The sequence below is a fragment of the Eleutherodactylus coqui genome, chromosome 1 (assembly GCF_035609145.1).
Source record: "Eleutherodactylus coqui strain aEleCoq1 chromosome 1, aEleCoq1.hap1, whole genome shotgun sequence".
In the NCBI taxonomy this organism is placed as follows: Eukaryota; Metazoa; Chordata; class Amphibia; order Anura; family Eleutherodactylidae; genus Eleutherodactylus; species Eleutherodactylus coqui.
Genome location: NC_089837.1, coordinates 275,042,335 through 275,064,369, shown reverse-complemented (window position 1 = coordinate 275,064,369; position 22,035 = coordinate 275,042,335). Strand labels below are relative to the sequence as shown.

The 22,035-nt window shown below is 42.3% G+C and overlaps 1 protein-coding gene across 5 annotated transcripts in view; it reads right to left on the bottom strand.

Moving 5' to 3' along the window:
• Nucleotides 1-227: 227 nt before the first annotated feature.
• The window catches only part of LEMD2 (LEM domain nuclear envelope protein 2), a 178,665-nt gene continuing 156,857 nt past the window's right edge, over nt 228-22,035 (bottom strand). For 2 of the 5 annotated variants that reach the window (XM_066609025.1, XM_066609050.1), the window contains 3 exons: nt 18,441-18,542; nt 18,195-18,297; nt 10,567-13,143 (listed from right to left, as the gene is read on the bottom strand). In XM_066609025.1, coding sequence (XP_066465122.1) covers nt 13,011-13,143; nt 18,195-18,297; nt 18,441-18,542 — 338 coding nt within the window. In that variant the 3' untranslated portion in view covers nt 10,567-13,010. Of the gene's footprint in view, nt 4,136-10,566; nt 13,144-18,194; nt 18,298-18,440; nt 18,543-22,035 lie in introns of those variants that run through there. The other 3 variants (XR_010793263.1, XR_010793261.1, XM_066609042.1) reach the window with 3 other exon arrangements.

Here is a 22,035-nt window from a genome sequence, read left to right as displayed (position 1 = left end):
AAGATTTTCCGTGTGAACACCAGATAAACTCGGGCGAAGCCGGGTATATCAGCTAGTATATGTGTATAAGGGTGTAAACATTGCTAATTGAGTAGGCCGTGGTCCCACAAAGGAAATTCCGTGACTATATAGTCACGGAATTTCCTTTGTGGGACCACGGCCTACTCAATTAGCAATGTTTACACCCTTCCAGATTAATTATGAATTGATTATGCGCATAAGAAGATTTCACACTGACACAGGTTCAGCATGTATAAGCTTCCTCAATTCTGCTTTATTGTTGGGCGCGCAGCCTCTTTTAAAGAGTTTAACATATCTGTACATCTGGGCAGGTCAAAGATTACATAGATACAACGTATTGTTTAATTATTGGATAAGCATCTTGAAATTCTTCCATCCTCCGGTCATCTGTTATTGGCCATCATGTGGTAGCAGGACGAGATGAGTGGGTTGTCTTGGACCCACGTGTGGTTCCTCCGATATGATTGGATATTACAGCTTGAACTATTAATTGCATAAATTTCCCGTGTTATTTGCATAAGTTTCCAGTAAAACTGCTTGGGTTATTATTGCGGTAGCTGCTTCAGACTGTGGTTATTTATGTCTGATTTTACTTCTTCTAGAGTTACTAACTGCTAGCTTTGTTTACAGAGTTTAGTAAGCGGAAAGTTTCATGATATGAGGAAGTAGATATATTGGATACATGAAAGAATATATATCTATATTCGTAGGAAAAGAGACAACAATGGAAAAGTACTGTCATTTGGTATACAGAATGCTTAACATATAAAAACAGGTCCACTGTCCACTACACAAGTCCACTATCCAAAATATAGATATATTGGATTTCCACTACAAACCCCCCTTGAAACTATCAGTTTCATTAAACTCACTACACTAAGTGTTTCTACACTACCACATATCATTCTCAACTATTGACCCTCCTCGACGTCCCAGATCGTGGTAGGCAATGGAGCAGGTAGTCATCGGGTTGGAGTACACTGTACACAACAACAACAAATAGAAATTAGGATGACTGTAAAGGTGACAAATATAATTAATAACTTCTTTATCAGAATAAACTCTAGTGTAGAATGTTCTGAAAACTCAGTAGAGTGGCGGTCTTTCACAACTGTCGCTTAGGCTGTAAATGCCCCTCCGATACCTAGGTGTGGGCTCATGGCAATCGGGTCTTTGGTACATAAGGATACTTAGCCGGGACAGTGCGCACGGCCCTCCTGGAATATTGGTGGGGATATTTGTGTAGGAAAAATTACCACAGGACCAGACCCATTCTGCTTTAACTTGATCTCTGGCTTTATATTCATCTGGTACCCTCATAGGTACCCTTACGGCATCTCTGTACATGTGGAGGTCTAAGCTACCACCTGGGATCTCGAGGCATTAGGTTAGGAGAGGTTCGGCTTTTACTATTTCAGGTAAACACTGCATAACTTGTGTAGAACCCGCCTTCTTGACGCTACCTCGATTCATTTACAAAGAGTGCAAAATTAGCGCTATCTAATGACTGATCAACATGACTGAACCTCTGTCTCATTAGTAAGTGCATAATCATATCTATCAGTCTGGAAGGAAAACTACAAGGTGATTATTCCCACTTTTCTTTTCCAGAGGCGGCAAGGTAGTGGGATCGGGGCCGTTGTAACGCCGGCATGTTGCGTGGCATGAGCAGAGTGCACTGCAGATAAAATAAAGCAAAATCTTAGCGAAAACCTATCACAGTGTTCTAAATACACAATGTTTTAAAACTTTTTTTTTTTTTTCTTCTCTTGTTAGGTATGCACCTAACTGAGGAAACAGGCTAATAAAAGACCATTTTCCCCATTGCCTTTGTATCTTAGATTTTAGGGTACCATTCATCTTTTCTACTTTTCCAGACTAGAACGGAAAAGATAATCAGTTTACATATAACAGCGACACCCATCTGAGCCAGGATCCTTTGCCACCCGCTCACCCATGGCGAGTACTGGTCCCAAAGGTTAGCTCTTTTTAGTTAGTGCGGTCAGCTTCTTAATGGCAACTGCGTCTTTACCCGCGGGTCACGTGTTGTCTGGGATGTAGGTACAACAAGTCTCCCCTATCATCTTACAGACACTCCCCTTTTTAGCTAAAATCGTACCTAAGGCCATTCTATTTTGAAAAGTCATAGTCGAGGTAGGTCCTATTGGTCGACCAGTCCCTATAAAGCATCTCTAGTATAATTTATAAACTGCTGCCAATTATAATAAACATAATTAATCCAGTCAACATTTTATTTATCATAATGATCAGAAAAAAAGGACTCGAATCTAGCATTAACGTGGTCTCTAATTTTTAAAAACTCGTCAGGTACCTCCCTTGGCTGTCCTATGACGCCAATGTACACGTGTAGGTCAAAACTACCACCAGGAGCCTCTCTTCTCACTCTAGTGTACTGTTACAATACTAGTAGTGTGCACAGGTACGCACGGCGTGGGACTCCCTGATCTTCACCCACACCAATGTCCCTTCCTGGAGATAGCCCTGAAGGTGGACAGGTCCAGGCCGCCAACACTGACCCTACCCTACCTAGTGACAAGACTGGAAGGAACCGCCGTACCTCTGCAGAAAACAAGGATAGACCAATATGACAAGAAAACCACAAAACATAGCAGAGTTGGATCGAGATAAAGTAACTATTGGGGGTAACCTCATTATCCTCAATGCTGTCTGACAGGATGTGGAGGAGCATAAGGGCTTAACTAAGGCACACTCCCCTGTCCAATTACCTTCCAGGCGGGTCCTCCACCTCATGTCTCCACAAAGCCAGTAAACGTCTCCTAAGGACTGGACCTGATTCTACTTCCATTCCCCTCCTATCGTACCGTAGGAAGAGCAATATCCGTTAGTGAGTTCCTCAAAAATCTCCCTCCACCCTGCTCATTTGTCTGGCAGGTGTAGGTTCCAGGGTAGTCAGTAATACTCTCTCTGGTGCAAAACACTTAAGTAGATATAGAGTATTCCTTCTTCCACTTCTCCCTTTTTAGCGTGCCACTAAGTCTCTCCACCTTTCCACTACTCTAAGGATGGTAGAGTGTGTAAAAGGCCAGGGATACACCCAGAGCAGACATGATGTCACATTATTTCACCTATAAAGTGTGTACCTTCGTTTAACTCATTCACTTCTGGTACCCTGTATCTGCAGATTAACTCATTCATGAGCTTCTGTGTGGTTACCTGCTCATTTACCTTAGTATCAGGGTGGGCCTTCAACCTGAAAAAGACTCCAGCAACAACAAGCACATATTCATACTCCCCAACAGGTGTGAGCTGAATGTAGTCAAATTGGCAATCTCTGAAATGGGTAGAGTGGTCCAGGCAAGTGTTATATGGCCACCTTACTTCTGTCCTGACTCGCATATGGCAAAGATCATGCAAACTGGACAAATGATGCAGCAACTACAGAGAACCCAGGTGCCACCCATTCTCGTTCAGTGTCGACGTCATTGCTGCTTTTGATTCTGTGTACCAGTTGGGCCATCATGGGGGACAGGGACCTCTGTAGGCCAGTTCTGCTGACTGTTCGCCATACGCCGTCCTGTTCTGTTGCTCCCGTCTTTTAGCCCATTTTGCTTTCCTTCCTCGTTGGCTTGTAACTGTAAAGTCCTTAGCATGTCAATGTCCAAAGTTTTGTCAATGTCCAAAGTTTTTGCCACTGACTCATGCTGTCAGTATCTTTTCTTCTTTCTTCCACGGCTTGAGGGCCGCTGCCTTTGCTGTGCTGTTGGCGAGGGTGTCGTCTCTCGCTTCTCCATTGTAGGAATCGGTGTGAGCTTTCTATTGCCAGGTAGTAGTAGTAGGGCCTCCATGAGACTCTGCACCGCTGCACCATTCTTAATTGGCTGTCCTACTGAGATAAGAAGCTGTCTGGCCTTCCATATTGGGCCGTAATCATGAGCTATGCCAAATGCATACCAGGAGTCAGTGTTAAATGGTTACCGTCTTACCTTCTACCACTCTACACGCTTCAGTGAGGGCCTTCGGTTCCGCTTCTTGCACTGAGACATGCGGAGGCAGAGCTTCTGCGTTTAGGACATCTTGTTGTGTGACCGCTGCATATCTGGTTCGGAGTCATCAATCCTCACCCTGGTACCATCTACAAAAGAAAAGTCAAAATATGCATTATTAACAGTGGGTTCTAATAACAGTTTTTTTTTTATCAGAATCTTGTTGAATTTAAAAATTTAAAAAAATAGCTGATCTGCCATACTCAGATCACCTATGCCTCCCCTCCCCCCTTTGAACCAGAATACCCGATTAAAAGAAGAGTAGCCGGGTTCAAGGTAGTACAACATCGGAAAGAAATATTGGGGGAGGCATGGAAAGAGCACATTGTAGCCGGATCTAATAGGCCAGAGATAAGTGCCAATACCAACTTAGATTTGTCAACCATTGCCTGTACTGCTGCCACCGCAGAAAAAAAACACAAGAGGGAGCTCCTCGAGTCACTGGATCCAACCTCATGGAGTAGTATCCCAGTGGCCGTGGTTGTCCTCCGTGCTTTTGTGTCAATACTGTCGTATGGGCGGCAGTATGAAACAAGGCCCAGAAAGGTACGGAATTTGGCAACGGATGTAGGTACAGGTATGGCCTGGACAGCAGCCTTTTGTTCCTCTGTCAGATGTCTATTTCCCTGGCTAAACAATGATCCAGGAGAACAACCTTTCTTGCAGAACTGGAGTTGGTCTTTGGAGGCCTCCAGGCCTTACAGCCATCTTCTGCAAGGAAAATTAATAGTGAAATTGTGGCCGGTCGGCAGTTTTTCCAAAATGATCAGCACCTAACTTGTGGCTGACCCTTCACCCCCCCTTTTTTTTTCTTTTTTTCACTAAGGGGATACTGTTTGACCCAGGAGTGTGTATCCGGGTCTCATATATATTATCATGGTGGGTACATTCAATTTCCCTACGTCTGTCTTGTAGGTGGCCCATAATTTGTCAGGAACCGTGGAAAGCCGAGTTACAACAGCGGCTATCAGGCCAAACACATAAGCCAGCTCCACCAAAAGAGTTTAATTTACAAAAATTTTTTTCGGAAATGACACCTGAGGTCCTAACCCGTAACGATCCATCTGGCGCCATTATGATGGATGCAGATAGGGTTTGTAAAATATCAGTGCCAATAACAGAGACATGCCTTCCATCCGGGCAGCCTTATTTAAAATGTGATATTCTTTAAGAGAATTCATTATTAATTTAATCTGATCCTGCCTGCAATGTCTCATCAAATTTGAGACAGGAGAAAAAACAAAACTTTTCCTGGCTATCTATGATTCTCACCCCCTCCTTATACAAGAGAGGGATGACCCATTACGTATTCTTGCATCATCTAGCTCCACCCCTCTGAATTTGGCTGATCACTTGCTTCCTCATTTTCTCATTCAACGTTTGCAGTCCTCGGATACACATCACAACCAAATAAAGTCTTATGCATCACACAATTTACATTTTACAAATTACCGGTCAACCTACCCCGTCCCTCCTGTGGATACCAGGCCTTGTCGTTACCTGCTTGTTTCCTATTCTTTGGCTTCTCTGCTTAACTTTACTTATTTTTCTACTGTCTGCAAATGTATCTTCCCTGGGACTGCAGTACCAGTGACTTCCTCTTCTTAAAATCTGTCCCTCCCGTGACAGCCCCTCCCTTCTCTAACACAGACTGGAAGAGACAGATAGGATTATAAGGTAAAATGTGGCTAATTTACTTTTACAACAGTTTTGTCCCAGACTTGTTCCTGGTCGTCCCTCCGGAGACCGCAGCAGATGTAGTCTTAGATGCCAGGCATCTCCATCTGATTGGTAACGTACTGCAATTCACATATTGTGTGCCAAAGGTTGCTGAGTGACTGAGATATTATTCTATCTCCTTATTTACTGAACTGTTATATTGAACGCTGGTGTCTTTGGCATGCGTGGGTGCCGACGCCATTTCAGCCCACCTTCTCTTCCTCTGACTGACATTCAGGGAATTTCTAACGTCTAATGTATAACTACTATGTTGTAACTTTACGGTCACAGCTGTGACCACCTAACATTGTATGTGGTATTGGGGACTCGGCAAACATAGATGTATTTTCTGGTGGGCACGGCGGACTATGCAGTTTGTTACATTTTGTAACGCAACATTTTCTGCATTCTTTAACCCATGTACTCTTAAAGCCCCCACAGGATGTGAGTGGCATATAACCTCTTACATTTGTATGAAGGACGTACAACAAAGATTAGATTACATAACAAGACATACGAACAGTAGTTATTTGTCACAGCACATGAATTTGCTTTCTCCTCAATCGCTTGGGTCTAATCCACCTGCTCTAACAATTTAGTACATCACTGACTGTCCACCTGTGACCCTAGACACTGGTAAAAATGCACCTTACAATACTGCCTTTTTAAGACAGTATAATTCATTACATTCCTTTATTCTATTAAACAACAAAGTTATTTCTTACATTCAGTGTTACAGCACTTCCTTCCCAGAGAATGAGGAAGTAACTAAAATAAGCAGCCTTATTCTCTCACTAAACAAACTCAGTTAACCCTTTGTATACATTCACTTACGGGCACAATGTAGCACAGCCTATACTTTCAACAATTCAACAGCAACACAGTTTAGCAGTCTGCCTTTACTAGAAGGGATCCAATAATGCACATTTAGCCTTTAAATTCTAAACCCACAACGCCGCTGTGTATGGTGCATCAATCTTGGCTATAACCCAGCTAATGCTTCTCATTGCCAACAATCCCTTCTTACAGTTTGAGTAGGACTGCTACTAATTCTATATGATAGACAACCAGACTATTCCTATATAGACAACTCAGCTGGATTAACTCTACACAACAGACAAGCACACTAACTTTATATAAAGGACGGGTAGGACGTTTTGAGCACACATAAAGATTGCTTGATTAATCAATGATAACTTGACTCTCCACACCTTCCCCACTTTTCTGGACGGTGTAAGAATTGACCTTGGTACAATGTTTGCTGCCTCTCAATGTCAATCATTGCAGCCAGATTTATGATTATAGGATTCTCCTCAGACGCCGGACACAGTATGTCCCGCCCTAGAGTCTCTAGCATTTCTGACGCTACACCGTTTAATAATCTACCCTCAGACAGAGGGATCCACTCATGAACGTTCAAACGATAAACAAATATTTGTGGACACACAAATACAGAGCACCAGTACAGTTGGCTTAGTCTCACTGCCCCTTGGGATACGTGTCTGACAGCTCCCTTCTCCCGGACCCTACAAGCAGGCCTAGCAGGAGCGGAAATCCCTTATCAGACTTTCTCTGGCAGTCTCTCCCTTTCCCGGGCTCTACAAACAGGCCTCAGGAGTGCTGAGTCTCTGCAACAGGCCACCTGACTGTTCCCTCCTCCCTCTAGGAGTGGAAAAACTGTACGGCAGGCCCTTCCCGGGGGCAGCTGTTGATGTCACCAATTAACCAGTGCTCTCAAGACAACAGGCATGTAAACATTCCTTTTTTATCTAATGACAGGTTTTATTGAGTGGTCGAGACTTAAAATACCTGTCGTGCGGATCCAGAGCGATCGGCCTTGACACGGCACATAGGCGAGCTTGGAGTCAGCCACACAGGTATAGAGAATTAATTTATCTTACCGTGTTCTGATGGTTTGTTGGGCCCGCCAAGTCCAAGGTTGCCTATGTCCGCGCCTTGTTTCCGATTGTCTCTAGATCCTAAATCGACCACTCCCGTACGGGCCACCAACTGTCGTGGATTTCCTTTTTGTGTCCACGGCCTACTCAATTAGGAATATTTACACTCTTCCAGATTAATTATGAATTAATTATGCGCATAAGAAGATTTCACACTGACACAGGTTCAGCATGTATAAGCTTCCTCAATTCTGCTTTATTGTTGGGCGCGCAGCCTCTTTTAAAGAGTTTAACATATCTGTCCATTTGGGCAGGTCAAAGATTACATAGATACAATGTATTGTTTAATTATTGGATAAGCATCTTGAAATTCTTCTATTCTCCGGTCATCTGCCATTGGCCATCATGTGGTAGCAGGACGAGATGAGTGGGTTGTCTTGGACCCACGTGTGGTTCCTCCGATATGATTGGATATTACAGCTTGAACTATTAATTGCATAAATTTCCCGTGTTATTTGCATACGTTTCCAGTAAAACTGCTTGGGTTATTATTGCGGTAGCTGCTTCAGACTGCGGTTATTTATGTCTGATTTTACTTCTTCTAGAGTTACGAACTGCTAGCTTTGTTTACAGAGTTTAGTAAGCGGAAAGTTTTATGATATGAGGAAGTAGATATATTGGATACATGAAAGAATATATACCTATATTCGTAGGAAAACAGACAACAATGGAAAAGTACTGTCATTTGGTATACAGAATGCTAAACATATAAAAACAGGTCCACTGTCCACTATCCAAAATATAGATATATTGGATTTCCACTACACTTTAAATGTTCCTGAAAGGACATGATTTGCAGACAGCTCACCATCTTGGTAACTCTTCTCTGAACTTGCTCCAGTTTGTCAATGTCTTTTTAAAGTATGGTGCCAAGAACTGGACACAATATTTCAGATGAGGTCTGACCAAGGAAGAGTAGAGGGGGATAATTACCTCATGTGATCTAGACTCTATGCTTCTCTTAATACATCCCAGAATTGTGATTGCCTATTTGGCTGCTGCATCACATTGTTGACTAATGTTGAGTCTATGATCTATTAGTATACCCAAGTCTTTTTTACATGTGCTGCTGGTTAGCCCAATTCCTTCCATTCTGTATGTGCTTTCATCATTTTTCTTGCCCAGATGCAGGACTTTGCATTTTTCCTTGATAAATATTATTCTGTTAGTCCCACCCACTGTGCTAGCTTTTCTAGACCTTTTTGAATACTCTCTCTCTCTTCCCTAGTGTTAGCTATCCTTCCTAGCTTTGTGTTGTCAATTTCCCATCAATTCCCTCCTCCAGATCATTTATAAAAATGTTGAACAACACTGAGCCTAGGACAGGGCCTTGTGGTACCCCACTTGATACATTCTTCCTCCACTTTGATGTGCAGCTATTTATGATGATGCTTTGAGTATGATCACTCAGCCAACTGTAAATCTACCTACCAGTTACCTTGTCAATCCCATATTTGGTAATTTTTTTCCATAAGTATAGTATGAGATACTTTGTCAAATTCTTTACTAAGGTCAAGATAAACTATATCCACCGCATTTCCCTGATCAACCCAGACAGTGATACTGACATAGAAGGAAATTAGATTAGTCTGGCATGACTTGTTTGTTACAAACCTATGCTAGCTCTGGTGAATTACTCCCTTTTCATCCAAGTACTTGCTTACATGCTGTTTAATAATTTGTTCAAAGATCTTTCCCAGTGTAAGTCAGGCTCACAGGCCTTTAATTTCCTGGATCCACCTTCTTCCCTTTTTTGAAGATAGGGATAATATTTGCCCTTTTCTAATCTTCTGGGACTTCTCCTGTTCTCCAGGAAATTCAAAGATTATGGAGAGTGGTTCAGTAATTACCTCTGCTGCTTCCTTTAATATCCTAGGATGTAATTCATCTGGACCTGGAGAATTGAATTCATTTAAGTTAGTTAATAGAGATGAGCGAGCATACTCGTCCGAGCTTGATGCTTGTTCGAGTATTAGGGTGCTCGAGATGCTCGTTACTCGAGACGAGCACCACGCGGTACTCGTCTCGATTAAACGAGCACTGACCATTGAATTCAATGGAGCCGGCAATACAGCCGGCTCCAATGAAAGCAATGGGCTGCCGGCGAGCGCGGGATGAATTGTCGGGAAGGGCTTAAATATATAAGCCTTTCCCTGCAATTCATCCAGAAATGTGTAAAAATAAAAAAAATACATACTCCCCTTGTCCCAGCAGAACGATGTTAGCCCATTGAATTCAATGGAGCCGGCAATACAGCCGGCTCCATTGAAAGCAATGGTCTGCCGGCGATCGCGGGATGAATTGTCGGGAAGGGCTTAAATATATAAGCCATTCCCTGCAATTCATCCAGAAATGTGTAAAAATAAAAAAAATATATATACTCACCTTGTCCTGGCAGACGGAGTTCAGCGCGGCCGGCGGCAGTCCTCCTGAACTGCTCTGAACAGCTGTGAGTAGTATTCAGCAGCCAGGGATTTAAAATCCCCGCCTGCTGAATGAGCTGCCTCGAATTGGTCACAGCCTGACCAATCAGAGGCAGATCTCACTCACACACCCATTCATGAATGGGTGAGTGACTGCTGCCTCTCATTGGCTCAGCGCAGGGACCAATCTGATTGCTGAATACTACTCACAGCTGTTCAGAGCAGTTCAAGAGGACTGCCGCCGGCCGCGCTGAACTCCATCTGCTGGGACCAGGTGAGTATATATATATATTTTTTTATTTTTACACATTTCTGAATGAATTGCAGGGAAGGGCTTATATATTTAAGCCCTTCCCGACAATTCATCCCGCGATCGCCGGCAGCCCATTGCTTTCAATGGAGCCGGCTGTATTGCCGGCTCCATTGAATTCAATGGGCTAACATCGTTCTTCTCTGCCACAGCTGTTACAGCTGTGGCAGAGGAGAACGATCTTCATGCTGACAGTGCGGGGGAGGGGGGAGTCTCACTCTTGCCACTATTGTGGCTTAATAGTGGGACCTGGGAACTTGAGATGCAGCCCAACATGTAGCCCCTCGCCTGCCCTATCCGTTTCTGTGTCGTTCCCATCACTTTCTTGAATTTCCCAGGTTTTCACAAATGAAAACCTTAGCGAGCATCGGCGATATACAAAAATGCTCGAGTCGCCCATTGACTTCAATGGGGTTCGTTACTCGAAACGAACTCTCGAGCATCACTGAAAGTTCGACTCGAGTAACGAGCACTCGAGCATTTTGGTGCTCGCTCATCTCTATTAGTTAAGTGTTCCCTCACCATCTCTCTGCTTACAGAAAGCCCGCATTCTTTTATTCCCCCAATAGCACAGGGAAGATTAGTTGATGGCCCATCTACTTTCTGAGAGAAAACAGATGCACAATAGGAATTTAAAAGTTTGGCCTTCCCACATCATTCTTAACCAATTCACCATTTTCCTTTTGTAAGCATCCAATAACATCTTTGACTTTTCTTTTGCTTTTGACATACCCCCCAAATTCTTTTTTATTGCTTTTGGCCCCTATTGCAAGCTCCAATTCATTATTAGCTTTTCTGACACTTGCCCTACAGTTTCTGCAGACCGCATTATATCCTTCATTAGATATTCCCCCTCTTTCCATTTGGTAAACATATTTTTCTTTGCTTTTAACATGTGTGCAAGTTCTATGTTCATTCATCCTGGTTTTTGTTAAATGCTTCCCTTTATTCCTTATTTTAGGGATTGTTAACGATTGTGCTTTGAGAATCTCATTTTGCAATATTTCCCAACCTTCTTGGACATTTCTGTCCTTAAGAAACTCTAGACATTGGATTCTTCATACCCTCTTTCCGAGTTCATTGAAATCCGCCTTTCTGAAATCCAACCTTGAGGTCTGAGTTTTCTCAGCTCTTCCTCCTCTTTTTATCCAAAATTCAAGGATACCATGATCACTGCCTCCTTTTATCCAAAATTCAAGGATACCATGATCACTGCCTCCTAAGGTCTCAGCCACCTTACTTCCTCAACCATTTCCTCCCTGTTGGTAAGAATTAGGTACAAGATAGCAGATCCCCTCGTTTTCTCTTAGACCTTTTGAAAGATAAAGTTTTCAGCAAGTTGTCATGTATAGTTGTCAGATAAAATTGTCATGTATAACATGGCTCATGTATTTAAGGCTGTAAAGCATGGTAAGAATTACTGAAACAAATTCCAAATTTTTCATCTTTCAGAGTACGAATAAATTGTTTAAAAAGAGATGACAGACTTCATGAATACACAATACAGCATAAGCATTGAAACAGTTAATTGCAGGTGTTGTGTTATTCTCCAATAATTGAATTTTCCGCCTCTCACTGCTGCTTATAAACAACATCTCTGCTGTGCAGGAGAATTACCACCATCCAGAACAGGAGCAGCCAAGCGAACAAACAGCAAGTGTCTAGATCTCCCAAGAGCCCCTGCAAAAACAAATTACATCTCATACATCACTCTCCACTACCCACTCCCCCAACCCCATCCGAGTCATAAAGCAATTAAACTTAAACAACAGCAAAGGATCTGGTGAAGAGGTTGAGGAATGGCAGCTTACATTATACAAGGCAGCTCAGACAGTCCAGTGCAAAGTCATAAAATAACCACAGATGGCATAGGATGCAAAACTGAACACTTCTGAAAGTATTTAGTACATTACAAAATATTTAAAATACACTGCACAAATGTCATGTGCTTTTAAATTTCTGAAGTGGAAAAGAGTCTGTAAAAATGTACATCACAAACTTGTATGTTCTACACAAAGCATAAAAGCAAAAATTTCTTAATACGTATCGTTGCTCAAATTAACCACTGCTTATAACACTCAGGTACTACTAGTATTTATACCAAACCATATTTCACCTAGTATCAACTTTTGTGCAATTTGAATACCAAGTGTACTTTTGCAAGTAGCAGAAATGCTGCATAATTGCAGCAGCAGTAAATTCCACAATATTTCAGCATTCAAAACAGAGTCAAAATTAGCACCATTTTGTGAGGATTTTGACTCTTTGTTCACAGGGCATCCGGCAGCCTCTAGTGAGTGCTGATCAGGTGATAAAGTGACTCAGTGAGAATCAAAACTTGCACCATTGAATGTGTCCGATGCAGAAATGCTGTGGAATTTTTCATTGCGGATTCTGACTATCGTTTGCAGAAATGCTGCTGATTTTGCATTGGAATTTCCGTTACATGTAAACATACCCTAAAGCAGATTGCTGCAGAACCCCAACACCAGAGCACATAATTTAATCTGTAGATGACTCAAATTAAAGTGCAGCACATAGCTCATCTTGGATGTTAAATTCGTGTTTGTGTCCATCGCCACACCCTCAAATCTGCTCCGGCCACACGCTGCAATTCTGTACGAACACGGGATTCATTATCTTCAACAAATTGTACTGCACGATCCCAGACTTTCTTTAAACATTTCCTGCAAATATGGACAAACATCAATATATTATACTTCGTGTTTAATAACACATTTTCATTGGAAAAATACACAGTTCAAGAGCTGCATTGGCAGGGTACACATAGTGCTTTCCGTTATTCGGCACCACCGTAGGAGCCAAACAGTAAAAAATAACTCAAGTGCTGTATCAGATATATGATGGAAATGAACGGTGTCCGACAAATCCCATTAATGAAAATGTGAACTGGGTTTCGGTCATTTCATCTGGCGTTTTACAAGATAAAATACCTATTTTTCCAGCAGTTCATGCAGAGTCTCTAACTCAGATGTAAAATGTGCTTTTTATACTGCAGTAAGTAAATTCAACTGAAAAAGCAGTGACAAAAGCAAAAATGTGGGTATATTACAAAACAAAATTTGATTTTACACTTGTGTCATGAGACAGCCCCTTTAAAAAGGCATATTCCAATCCCTGACATTCTGTGAATATCATAAATGTCCAAAATGGTTGAAGTTGTTAGGATTTTCTATTTGTGTATATACATTCTATATTTAGTGCTCCTTTAATAGGACACAGAAAGAAAACAAAGCATGTACCTTGCAGAACTGATAGCACATATGGTAAACCTTTAAAGGTAACCTGTCAGGCCCCATATGCTGTCCACATCATGATATGTGAGCTCCTCCGCCTGACAACCACTGATTAACAAACGGAATGGGAGGACCGGAATACCCAAAGAGGCTATCAAAATTTGGATTATTTACCCTGGAAAAAAAGACGTTTAAGGGGCAACCAAATAACTATGTATAAATACATTACGGGACAATACAAGGATCTCTCCCATGATCTGTTTATACCCAGGATTGAGACAATAACAAGAGGGCATCCACTACGTCTAGAGGAACCAACATAGAAGGGGGTTCTTCACCGTTAGGCCTTAGTCACACGGGCGTAAATACGCGCGTATATACGCTCGTAAAAAAAACGCGTGACCATGTCCATTGCCACCAATATGTTCTATCTTTTGTAGGTGCGTTTTTACGCGCGTATATACGCGCGTAAAAACGCCCGTGGGTTTTTATGCGCGTATATACGCGCGTCTTTACGCCCGTGTGACTAAGGCCTCAGAGTAGTGAGACTGTGGAACTCTCTGCCTGTGGACATAGTGACGGCAAAAATCGATAGAGAAGTTAACCCCTTAGTGACGGAGCTTTTTTGCTTTTTTCCATTTTTGTTTTTTCCTACTCCCTTTAAAAAAATCGTAGCTCCTTAATTTATCCATCAACGTCGCTGTATGAGGGCTTGTTTTTTGCGGGACGAGTTGTATTTTTTAATGGCACTATTTATTGTACCATATAATTTACTGAAAAACTTTTAAAAAATTCTTAGCGGAGAGAAATGGAAAAAAAATGACATTCCACCATCTTTCGGTGCGTCCTGTTTCTACAGCACACAAATTGCAACCAAAACGACCTGATATTTTTATTCTATGGGTCAGTACGATTGCTACGATACCAAACTTGTATAGTATTTTTTTTGCTGTAGTACTTTTATTTTTTTTTTAAGATATTTAATTTTTTCCAATTATTTTCTGCGGCCATTTTGTGCGCGCAATACCTTTTTTATGTTTTCGTTGACGTAGTTGAGCAAGGGCTCATTTTTTGCGGGATGTCCTGAAGTTTCCGATAGTATCAATTTGGAATACATACGACTTTTTGATCACTTTTTATTGCATTTTTTCTGAGAGACAGGGTAACTAGAAAAGTGTATTTCTGGCGTTCTTTATTTTTTTTTCACACGACGTTCACCGTGCGGGAAAAATAATGCACTACTTTGATAGATCGGACTTTTACGGACGCGGCGATATCAAATACATATTTTTATTTTATGATTTTGATTTTTTAATAATGGATATGGCAAAAGGGGGGTGATTTAAACGTTTATAACTTTTTTTTTTTTTTTAAACTTTATTGATCTTTTTTTTTACTTTACTTTGAAGTCCCCCTGGGGACTTTAACATGCGATGCTTTGATCGCTCCTGCAGTATGACGTAATGCTATAGCATTACGTCATACTGCTTTTTTACAGGCAGTCTAGGAAGCCACCCTGTGTGGATGGCTTGATAGGCAGTCTGCTAAGGCAGCCCTGGGGCCATTCATTAGGCCCCCGGCTGCCGTGACACCTGCACGGCTCCCCCGATCTCAACGCTGTTCGGGGGATTTAAATGCCGCTGTCAGAATTGACAGCGGCATTTAAAGGGTTAATAGCCGCGATCGGCCGAACGGCTGAGCGCAGCTATTGCCCGCTGGTGTCAGCTGTAATAAACAGCTGATGCCCGCGCTGTATGGAGGGAGATAGCGGCGCTACCTCCCTCCATACACGTCCTGCAACAGCAGGACGTAGTTTCCCGATGGGCCGGTCGTTAAGGGGTTAAAGAGGGGACTAGATGTTTTTCTAGAGCGCTAGGATATTACAAGATATAGACATTAAATAACCAGCAGGGTTGTTGATCTGGATCTTGGAGTCAGGTAGGAACGGTATCAAAACATTGATCCAGGGATTATTCTGACTGCCATTATGGAGTCGGGAAGGAATTGCTTCCCTCAAATGGGCTAAATTGGCTTCTGCCTCATTGGGGTTTTTTCCCTTTCTGTGGATGAACAAAAGGGGGTATGGGAACAGGCTAAAAGGAGACAATGTTCATCTAGTTCAGCCTAATATACTATGTGTGACAAGTTGGGGTTCGCTTGCCACTGGATCTCCCACCTTTGATACCGGAATGGCCACCAGCCGTGCAGAAATGTTCAAGAGACGTGGATTCTCTTTTATAACCTGGCGCCTGCCAGCATTAATTCACAGCATCAATGTAAACATAGTCCATATAACATTCTTTAGAAAATCATAAAGTCCATAAAAGCACCCCACCTGGGTGCTGAGTTTTTGGTCGTCTTTCCTGGTCTGCATTGAACATTGGGCTAGCAGCTCTGCCAGCTCCACTTAGCTGTCTCTCTAGCTCTCTCAGCCAATATCTCTCTTGCTTCTGGTAGAAGCTGCCTCTTTTGTAGCAAATTCTTGTTAACCCTCTCTTTGCCTTTTGTAGGTATATGAATGCCTGACTAGCACCCTCTGCAAGTCATTCTGTGTAATGCACCACTACATATGTTACTATGTAACAGCGGCTGGTGGGGAGTAGGAGAAGCAAGCATATCATTGGACTCCTTGCTGCAGCACTGGCTGCATGTTGCAAAGCTTAACATGCAAGTATTCAAAAACTTTGTTAAAGGGGTTGTCCCGCGCCGAAACGTTTTTGTTTTTTTAACCCCCCCCCCCCCCCCCCCGTTCGGCGCGAGACAACCCCGATACAGGGGTTAAAAAAACAAACCGCTCAGCGCTTACCTGAATCCCGGCGGTCCGGCGTCTTCATACTTACCTGCTGAAGATGGCCGCCGGGGTCTGCTCCCTCCGTGGACCGCAGCTCTTCTGTGCGGTCCATTGCCGATTCCAGCCTCCTGATTGGCTGGAATCGGCACGTGACGGGGCGGAGCTACACGGAGCCGGCATTCTGCACGAGCGGCTCCATTGAAGAGAGCAGAAGACCCGGACTGCGCAAGCGCGGCTAATTTGGCCATCGGAGGGCGAAAATTAGTCGGCTCCATGGGAACGAGGACGCTAGCAACGGAGCAGGTAAGTATAAAACTTTTTATAACTTCTGTATGGCTCATAATTAATGCACAATGTACATTACAAAGTGCATTAATATGGCCATACAGAAGTGTATAGACCCACTTGCTGCCGCGGGACAACCCCTTTAAGTGACAGACTGCCTGAAATCTGAGGGTCCTGCCAGCTTTCTTTTAAAGGGGTTCTGTCACTAAAAAAGAAAAATTCCATACTTATCTATTCCTCCCCTATCAGTCTTCTGTCTCCTGCAGTCCAGGGGGAGGGGGTCACTTCACCTTCAGCTGCCTGATTATTCTCCTTCATGTGAGATTACGTACATTTGGTTGGCAGTCTTCTCTCACATGACACAGCTCACATGACAGCAGGGGGACTGCTTCAGAGATTGCTCACGTGAGCTGTCTCTGAAATGGATTACAATTCCTTCCTAGCTAGTGAAGCTACAGCACAGGGACCTGACCTATAGGGACCCAGCCGGAAGGAATTTGAGGAGTGCAGCCTTCATAACAAGCTGGGCCTAGCGTGCGGTGAGGTCACCAGAGCCACTGCAAAAGCTCACCTAGGAGAAGCTGTGCTAAGGAAACTGACAGGGAAGAAATAGGCAAGTGTAGATTTTTTTTTTGAATGACAAAACCCTTTAAATATAATGTACCGATGTTTGTAGTGATTGAAAGGATATACAAGACTAGCTTGTTACCCGCGACTTCGTCCTCATGGAATTTGTATTTTTTTTTGTAACCTAATCTGTATATTGAAACGTAAAAAGTTGAAATAGTGAAAGGAATGTAACTACAATATGCTCTGTCAGCACAGTTTTGTACACTACGTTTTTGGTCTTGTCATCTTCTGCTAGTATATAAAAGATTTTGTGGGCTGTATACACATGAACATGCCACATACAGTTGCCCATGAAAAAAACACGTTTAAGAGCAAAAAAATGTATGCGAAAAAATATCAAAAGAAAGTCATTTCTTATAAAACTGAGGTAAAATTAAAGCTGTGCTGTAATTGGTTGTTATGGGCAACACAGATTTTCTTTAAAATCTCAATCCATGTTAATGTGTCTTTTGTTCAAGTTTTAATCCCGGGCAACGCTGGGTATCCCTGCTAGCTTAATAATCGCATACATGTGGCAACGATCTCTGCCCTCACCTGTCTGATCGTTTGTGTAGACATAGCTTATGATATGCACCCCCTTCTCTTCCGCCTAAATCTGTCATGTCACACTCCTTAGAGAACTCTAGAAATTTTCAGGATAAAACGTGCCCTTTCTCAAGATGCATGCTATCTCCCTGCCATATTTCATCAAAAACGCTTCAGCGGTTTAGCCGCAAAAAGGTAACAGACTTACTTTATAACATTAGTATGGATATTTGTACAATATGCAGCTCACCTGTCTTGAGGTATTATCAATGAATCTCTGACATGCAAGATACCAACATATGGGTTCTGCTCTCTTCCAAAGGTCCAATCCTTGTAGTGATGTTTCACATGATCTTAAAAAAAATAATAAATAAATAAGAACAAAGCAGTTTTTAATGGGCATGTCTATTCAGTCCAATTCCTGGCACACACTCAAAACATTGTTAGAATGGACAATGGCTGACTACAAGGATTAGTCTATCTAGAGCTAGCATACCAATGATTTTCTCTACCATCGCAAACATCAGCGTCTCCTCTTCCTCCAAACTTTGCCAATGATATCTCAGGAAAATCAATATTATCCAAAGAAGGAAGATACCTGGTAAAAGTAATTAAGCTATAAATCCATTGAGAAAAATACAATTACATAATTATATTACCTTTCTACACAAGCTTACTTTGCGAGCCTCTGTAAACCAGCAGCGGAAATGCCAACAACCATCTGAAACTACTATGTAAGTAAATTAATTGGGAATTATGGTATTTTTGACTGAAAGGACATTAAATAGGGACACTATCACAAAGCCAGATTGATGGACAATAAAAGCCGTGACTAGTAATAGAACCCTTAAAAGGAGTTTTTTGGTTGTAAACTACTGATGGCCTCTCATCAGGAAAAGTCATCAATAGTAGATTGCTGGGTGTTAGTTGCCCAGGATCTCCATAGATCAGCTGTTTTCCAGGCCAGTGTGATCCAGGCATCCGATTTCTGCAGGAAGCAGACAACTCTGTTCCCACTGCAGGCAAAGTTGCTATTCATTTCAATGGGAATTTGGCATGTAATATAAAGTCTGGCAACTGCAGTAAGAACAGAGCTATTTGTTTCTTGCAGAATTCAGTTCAGCAAATGAGTACAAACAGTCCTAGGAAACAGCCCCTTAGACAATCTACTACCTATAATCTGAGGATAGGCCATCAATAGTTTATACCTATGCTTCGCAGCCACATTTAAAAAAAATAAATCCTTTGTTTATAGAAGTTTTCTTTTTTCCCAAAACAATACGGTTATCATTGTTAAGGCATAAAAGGGTAATAGTAAACAAAAACAAAAGTGGTAATGAACATTTCACATTACAAAGAACTAAGCAGGCCTATTAAACTCCAGGCAGTGGAACGAATCAGTTGGTAAATAGAGTACTGTGAAGAAGATGTAAACCCCCGGCAGGGATCAGCAGTTCCGCCCATGAAAGAGTGGAAAGTGAACCACAGTAAAAAGGAGATCCATACCCTACTCCATTATTTTCCGCCTGTAAATAACTTCAACCTACCCATAAACCAAAACTATTCCCTTCTGAGGGACAATTGTCCATCTTCGATATGCAGCTAGTTGTTGGATGTTGGGGGGTAAAAAAATCCAAGAAGATAGAAAGGAGAGGCAGGTGAAGGGGGAGAGAGGACCCCCCCACCGTGCAAAACATCACATAGCATGGGGTAGGGTGGGAGGGAGGTAAGCGTACATGTAGCAATGTTTTCCAGCAACATGGCCAAGAGCCAGTCCTAACAAGAATAACAAGACCTCACTCTTCAGCCCTTGTGTAATTAGGAGTTGTAGTAGTTACGGAACTCTATGGAATCTTGGAATACATTCCAGCAGTACCAAGTTTTCATGAACTTGTTATGCATAACTTTTATTGATGCAGTCAGGTCCTACCCACATTCTTTTACTTTTTGAAAAACTTCAAAATTCGTGTTTGGGCATTTTTATGATAAGGTTTGTTTCAAATACTACATCCCAGACTCAGTTTTTGATGGGTCTTTTAAGTTGAGGGTCGGCCAAACGTGGCGCATTTCCTGATGTGGATTTTCACATAATCCAGAAGGTTAGAAATGCAAGATTTGCTATAGAATTTTGCCCACTCATTGAAAGGGGTGTCAACATTCACATCACGTCAATTTCCAAGTGACGTCTCCCTCTACGTAACGATCTGTCAGGGAGGCATTACTCCGCCTCCTTCTAATTGTGGAGTACGCTCTCGGCGTGGCTGCAAGCAATTACACAGGCATGTAAGTTTTTATATATAGGTTTGTGTGTTCCCTGTAAATTTATGAGCTTGAAAAAGGTATCAGATGTGTTACCGAAACGCGTTGCTCTATTTAATTGTAATAAAAGTACGTTTGGTAATTTAATCTTATCCTCGAGCATGGAGTTACATATTTTTTGGTTTTATGCATCTTGTATTGATCAAGCCCCGGATTCCGGTGTGCTTGCCATTTATCCTGCTGCTCTCCGTGCAACAGCGGATTTTGGATTTCCTACATGTCTACCCAGATCGTCGGTGTCAGCGAGGTACCTTGGTAAAGGTTTTCCTCGCTTGACACCAGGTGAGTTAACACTCATTTACCTACTGGTATAACGACCTGAAATACACCTGGCACATCTTTAAACTACTTTCTTGTTCCCTTTAATCTTTGGGATTATTGCAGAATAAGGGGATTACTATGTCCTGTGATTTATGAAAAGAGGACACAACACAACCTTCAGTAGGAAATATGGGTCAACTTTAAGTATTATTTTGTATGTGTTACTCTAAAAAAATGGGTAGCAGATAGATGGGGCCTGTAACTCACTTATTCTTCTTGCTAAGAACATGGTTTTTAAAGTCGAATTCCTAATAGAGACCAAATCTATAGGTTCAAACAGAGCCCTGAACAGGGCCATAAGAATCCAGTTCAAATTCCATGGTGTCACTAAGTTACAGATTCTGGGCCACAGTCTGTCTGCTCCCTGAGGAACCTTGCTACCCAGGGAACTTCCAAGAGCTTAGTGTCGTAAAAGGGGATAAGTGTCGCTACCTGGAGCTTCAATGTTTGGGGAAAGACCTTTATCCAGGCCCCCTTGAAGGAACTCTAGGATTGCAGGGATGTTATGAGAAGAAAATATGATTTCCCTTTCCGGTTACCAGGATACAAATTTATTCCAGAACCACTGCCAAATTCTATTTATGGTCTCCTTTCTACTAAATAGGAGTGTGTTTACTACGTCTGTAGAGAAGTGGACCCTGGGTTAAGAGGTCTGTCCGTACTGTTGGTAGGACTCGATCTGGTCAACGTAGGCTCTTCAGAATCCCAAACCAGCTCCTTCTTGGCCAATAAGGAGCTATTAGGGTGCATTTCTGACAATAAAACATTTGGAGGAACATCGGAATTAATGGGATTGAAGGGAACGCATAAACTAATCCCTGGTTCCAGTTTTGCGTTAGGGCATCTATTGCCGTCGGGTAGTCTCCTAGATTGAACGAGAAAAATATTTTCAGCTTTCTGTTCTTGCACTTTGCAAAAAGATCTGTGCGGCGTTCCCCATCTGACCATAAGTGTACTGAAGACCTCCTGCAAAAGGGACTATTCTTCTAGATCCAAGTGTTGTCTGCTTTGGTTTAGAGCCCCCCAACAGATGGATCACTGAAATCAATGACATTTTTTTCTGCCTACAGAAAGATCTTTTGGGCTATGTTCTCTAAGGCCCTGCATCGTCCCCCTTGATGTCGAATGTGGGCTACTGCCGTCACGTTGTCCGATTGGATCTTTAGATGCCTGCCTTGGAGAGCCCCTTCTATTTTCTGTAGGGATTATCACACCGCTAGAATCTCTCTGACATTTGAGGTTTGGCGGCTTATTTACTGAGGCCAGATCCCTTGAAGATAGATATTCTCTACGTGTGCTCCCCAGCCCCTGGCATCTGTCATGATGCACAGTACTGGATCCTGTGACCAATGAACGGCCCTTGAGAGATTCCGGACTGAAAACCATCAGACTAGAGCGGATTTCACTGTATTGCCTATATAAATTTTCTTGTCCAGGGATGATTTTTTTTT